The sequence below is a fragment of the Olea europaea genome, chromosome 16 (genome assembly GCF_002742605.1).
Source record: "Olea europaea var. sylvestris chromosome 16, O_europaea_v1, whole genome shotgun sequence".
NCBI lineage: Eukaryota > Viridiplantae > Streptophyta > Magnoliopsida > Lamiales > Oleaceae > Olea > Olea europaea.
In genome coordinates this window covers 6,936,566-6,942,943 of record NC_036252.1, presented here as the reverse complement: position 1 = coordinate 6,942,943, position 6,378 = coordinate 6,936,566, and the positions used below count along the sequence as shown (strand labels likewise).

At 31.0% G+C, this 6,378-nt stretch overlaps 1 protein-coding gene across 1 annotated transcript in view; it reads left to right on the top strand.

The window, feature by feature from the left end:
* The first annotated feature begins 6,141 nt into the window (after positions 1-6,141).
* Positions 6,142-6,378, top strand: part of LOC111412568 — an 8,965-nt gene continuing 8,728 nt past the window's right edge. The window contains exon 1 of the mRNA XM_023043503.1: positions 6,142-6,201. Within this exon, the coding sequence (XP_022899271.1) occupies positions 6,142-6,201 (60 nt within the window). The remainder of the gene's footprint in view (positions 6,202-6,378) is intronic.

Here is a 6,378-nt window from a genome sequence, read left to right as displayed (position 1 = left end):
AACTCATGCACAAGAGTTATAAATTTAACCTAGAGACTAATTGCAACTTCAAGTTGAAGTACTTAGGACTGAAGAAATTACACCTGTAGGACAACATGAAGCTAAAACTGAAAACGAATTTTGATGCAGCATTTCACAACTAAAAAACGCAGAATGAAGTTTGCCATGAAAATTACTTCATTTTATAAGAATGGTGCAAAACACAGAAGCATGGAAGATTGCAAATATTCAATAATATTTCATGCTTCACTGATCACTCCACTTTGATCCTCCGTTCCTCCATTTGAGCTCACAAACTTACTGCACGTTAGAGCAGCATAATTTGGTGCACATGATGATGTCATAGCATCAATTAATTGACCAAGTGCTTATTGTTGAAATTTTCAACGATGATATTTAATCGAGAACGATAAAGAAAAAACTCCAATGTTTCACTTTCGAAATCAAGGACCATTTATGTAGATTGAGGAGCTTTTCCTTCAGAAATTCAATCAAGTTTTGTTTTGGGGATTTTGTGTGTGCATGTGTTCAGGGGTGAGGTTTATATATATATATATAAAACGTATTACTTACGTTTTTATATTGTTTAATTGATTAATCAAATTAGTTAATTTTTAGGGTACTGGGCCTAATTTGCCCATTAATTATGGCCAATGGGTTAGGCCCCAATTATTTCTAATCCAGCCCATTGGGCCCTATCTGGAAAATCCCCTTTCGAAGACTTCAGAGCATGCTGCAGATGTCATAGTTAAGAAAAGTAGAAAACTACTTGACTAAATTCCTGTTTGGTTTTGATAATTGATAAACATTAGATTTTTAAAGATTTTGATAACAATTGTGAATTTCATTAAATGTATGGTTGAAAAATGGATTCTAAGATATTGTGGTCAAACATGGACAAAGTATTATTTGGAAAAAAAAAAATCTAAAATTGTTAGTAATGAATATAATTATAGTATATTTATTTTTGATTTATTCTAAAATTATGAATATAGTGAAAAATGGATTTTCAGAATAAAATACTTACCACGCCAAGTTCAAGTGAAATATTTACATAATTATATTTAGTAAAATTACATTTGATCAAATAAGTAATTCTAAACATAATTTAAAATAAATAAATGAATGAAAATTGGTCGCATTTATTGTGCCAATAATCAATATAATACATAATATGCGACAATGTGAATTAAGATCAATTTATTGTTAAATGTGACATTTCTTAGTTTGAGGTCAATTTGTGCGACCAAATGTAGCCACAAAAGCTAAGATCGTGGCGTGACATCCCAACATGCGTGCGTGGTCGTCCCTTGTTTGAATACAAATATATAGCAAATTAAGTATGGACAATAATAAGTGAAAATGAGTGTTTGCTAGTACCATTTTGTGGACCATATTGTGGTCCTAAGCATTGGCCAATAATTTCAATAGGAAAAAGCTATTTGGACAGGGTCATGCTGGCCTTATCCATCCAGGGGGTTGAATTGACGTCCTCCATTGGAGGGGCACGGGGCACGATTCATTTCAATAAGTTTGAACTCCAATGTCGGCCCTCCAACAGTAGCAAATCAGTCCATTTACAAGGCATATACAAGTTGCTTAGTCAACAGGTGTTAATTAAGGTTGCCGAGAAATTCCGACTCAACACAGTCAATTATTGATCGTACTAAGTTGTATTGAACAAAAAATATATTTTAAAATTGCAAGAAAATCTCAATGAAATTATCGTTCAAGATTTCGAGGGAAATATTTGAAAGAAATTTCAAAAAGGCCAAAAAAATAAAAAAATAAAAAAATCCAGCCTAATTGAGTCACAAGGCTTAGAACTTTGGTCTAGTATGATCCTTATGGTGCTGCTTGTGCCAATAGGATGAATGATTGTAATCCAATTCACTTTATTTCTATATTCTCATATAACATTTATAAAGTGAATCATAATCAGTATATATTGCACGTGTTTAGTAGCTAACGAGTTATTTAATTCGGGTTGCAGGTCTCGTAACTTCAACTTGACACGATGAAGAATTTTTTAGATCAATTCACAAAACGGCCGTGTAAGTAGACATAGATAGAAGATGATGTGTTCACCAAATCAATCCTCCAACTCAGTTCAACCATGATATTAGACCAATTAACAACCCTATCAATTGTGACATCTACTACAGGATTGACCTCCATGTTTAAGTCATGATGGATTATTTCTTTTATGATTTCATCTATAGGACTATAGTCATGAACATACGATTTCACAATAATAATGCTACCACGTGGTGGGACAATGGAGATTTTTGAAGGTAGGGTCATTGCAGATTTTTATTTGAATTAGAACAAAAAGAGACCATTAAAGAGCTTTCAAGAATTAGTGGCTCTTGTGTTTGAATGTAAACGGTCTTGTCTTTGAAACTTGTATGTTCACAGTACTTGTAGCACACAGATTCACCCTTGTTCCTTTCATCTAAATCATGAAGAATAGTATGTTAGAACATGTTAAATAATTAAAGATAAAAATAAACGATGAATAATTGAATAATACTGATGAATTTCACGAAACATATGGATAAAAAATGAGTTAACCAATAATAAATCATATATTAACATTAGTCAAGATGGTGACTCGTTTGAGCATATGAATCTTGAAATTTGTGTGCTCCCTTAAGACGTAGTTGAATCAAATTGGTCAATGAAATTTAATGTATCCTGATACAAATATTAAGAGTTTTGATTCCATAAATTTGTGTAGTTATAATTTTCGTCTTCATAAATTTCTTATCGTAGTGGGGGAAAATCGGATTATTTGATGGAGTTGGAGTTGGTAAAACATTACTCATTATTGGAAAAAGTAGGGCTGGGCTCTCAACTTTTATTTTGTTGATGTGGTTATGGATACCAACCTTCAAATTGGTCAATTTAGATTTCAAAATTTCGAGCTGTTGAAACCATCAATGTTAGAATCCCATATGACTCACAATAAAATGATAGAATCATCAAATTACTTAACTTTTATCTCAAAATCAACTCAAATCTACGTGCGAACAATTTTCTTCATTTGATAAATTTACATATTCAGATAAATTAGAGATTAAGACACATTTTTAAATATTGAAGTACATAACCACAGTATAGCAAAAGTAGAAGAGTCCAAATTTAAATTACCATAAATATTTTTATTTTTATTTGCACAGTGACAATGGTATCAAAATCAAATCACTGCTCGCTGACATGAATATGGGCAAGCGAGGTCATATGCAAGCCACGCTCTACCATTCATATGTCGACACGTGTACACTGTGGTTCTTACAAGCATGTCAGGAAATACATATGTATTTCACTTTCATTGGTTGGTGTGTACTATATGACAAAGTACAAACATGTCACAAATTCGATGTTGTAGTCTCACTAGGTCATATAAGACAAACAAAAAAGTTGATTAGTGATTAAAAATCTAATAGATTTTTTAATCAAAGCAAAATTCTAGGCTGATTCACATTCTATCAAAAAAATACATTTTTAAATAGTAATATGATATCAGTTCAATTATATATTTTTCAATAAAATAATATTATACATAAATTTAATTTTTTTCTTATTTTTTAATCACACATTTCTCATCAATACACTATTCAAAAATACATGCCTATCGAAATAATATGGCTCAAACAAGGGCATGGATAGCCATTTTTAGCCCCTGTTTGGTAATTATTAAAATTCAAATTTTAATATAAATCGAAGTCAACAATTAATTTTAATAACATATTTCATATGTTCCATCACTTTTTTAATCACACATTTCATCAGCATTCATCAAAATCTATAAAAAAATTGATTTTAATATTCAACAAACAGAGTAGATAAATGATATCAACATTCAGGCCCTGTTTGTTAGGGTTGTTTTTCCGTGGGAAAATTTCCACCAAAAAAATGTATGCTTGATGGCCAAAAAATTCCATAGAAAACGTTTTCCATCCCCTGACGTGACCTAAATTTCTTGATTTTTAGGGAATTCAATTTCCAGCATCTTTTTTTGGACAATGAAAACAAATTTTATTCACAATTGTAATAAATTATATCCATTTAATTGACAATTTTCATGAAAAACACAGTCAAATGAACGTCAAAAGATCCAAAATTTCAATATTTTTTAGGTGAAAAATTATACCAATCAAACACATCTAATTGACAATTTCCAATTAAACAAGTTCTAGGTAATTCAATTATCTAAAATTCGTTTTCTTTCCATCCAAATTCTATTTTTACAATCAAACGGGCTCTTAATGTAATACTTCTTAATCGATCATTTATTAGGGGATATTTGTTAGCTCATTCTTTAGGTTAAAATCATTGGTTGAGGTGTTGAGCACACGAATTTGAAAATGTCACTCTAAATTTATACTCTCATACAAGACTCACATTAAAAAATTTCTTGACTTGACAATGTTCTCGAGCCAACCTTACGATGTGGCGAACTGGCTTGATGCCTTGACCACAAGGGTGAATGAGTTCTATAAAACTAATAACATGTTTACCGTTTGCAGCTCGACGAGAATATATATGCAGAGTAGTTCAAAATTATTCCTTACCATAATACAACATACGAGTTCATTACTTGTTGATTTAAGAAGGTTGCAACTCGTGTCTAACGTTATTTGTATTCAAGAGGAAGATGCTTTAAGCTAGTCACAATTGGAAATAATTGTCGAATATATTGCTTTATTATTATTTCTCAATCCTGAACGATATGTTTATTAATAAAAAAATAAAGAAAACATAATATGGTATACATGTCAAGCAATATCATTGTATCAAACATATTGTATAGACTCTAAATCATATTGAAGGACAACGGTCCCCAATCATGGACATCCAAGGATCCCACAATGAATAGCGTTCCTTGGACAGGGGCAATGATAGGAATGGAGTGACAAATGGTGTGACAGACCGTGATTGGATGTTGTATTTTTTTGGTTCAAATTGTCCAATTATATATTGACACGTGTTCTCTCAGTCATTGAATTCGTCACTCCAGCAAGATTATCCCATAATCGAAAGATCAACTTGATAGGGGTAAAGAGACCATGAAGGTGGACCAACATTGAATAATTGCATTTGATTCAGTGTCACCTAGTCAAAACAATAGAAAAATTGCATAATTAGCAATTCGGTCTCTAACATTTCTTTCTATTTGCATAATCAGTCTCCAGTTATAATAAATGTCTAAATTCTATTGAATATTCATACGACCCTCTCATATTTAACTTTATGAATTTAGATTTACATTTTAACTTGGATCGATGTCTAGAAATTTAAAATGAGATATGCTCTATGACGACCAGATGACAATTTAATAAATATGTAGACGGATGACATCATTGAGTGTTGATTGTGCAACTATATGAAAGTTTGAAGATCAATTTATTTATTTTTAAAGTTTAGGACCTACTAGCTGTTGAAATAATACATTAAGGACTAATGGTGCAATTTTCGCAGAACATCTTCGGCCTGTTTGGTACAGCTAAAAATCAAATTTTAGTTTGGTCTGAAATATTGTATGTCCAATGAAATATATAGTTAAAATTAATTTCTGATTTTGATTTAGATCTTTATCAAAAATTCAATCCAAACCAAACATGGCCTAATATTATTTGTCAACCTTTCTCGAAGCCAAAAAGAGTGTATGGTGAAGGGAATAATACCACATTACCACTTAACAAATCTTTCATTTTCTTGACATGACTTTCACTATTTTCGTTTTCCAAATTATTACTTCAAAATTAGAATTTCTTACAAATTTTCTTTCAGCCTTTACTGTTATTATCCATCTATAAATTTGGCTTAGTTTTCACAGGATTAAGCCCTCGTTTGTTAGTTTTCACGGGATTAAGTCCCCATTTGTTTCCCATTCTTTCTCCATTAAAATAAAAAATATAATCGTTATTCATCACATCAAATCACCAAATTTGAATTTCTATCTCTTGTATGGGGCCTATAACGACTATATTTTTCATTCTTATTTTTACAAAAATGAAAAACAAACGCTTCCTAAGTATTACCAGCTAAACAACTACATTTAAAAGTTACTTTTAAAGAAGGATCCTACTCAAATAATTTATAACGATAACATTGAAGCACACACCTACTCTTAAGATGCTTGTCCTCGATGAAGCAACTCAAAAATTTTGCAAGTCGCTCGCCATAAAAGGGAGGGTGTGAACGTCTTTTCAACGAGAACGATTATTTTTTAGTCACAAATTGTTGTTACAATTTCACGTTCCTGATAAAATGTTTGACCATGACTTTATAAGTTAATAATGAACAAATGATAAGTCGATTTTGAAAGTGAATTTTATTAAAAATAATTAGGAAGATCTCTAAGTACAATAA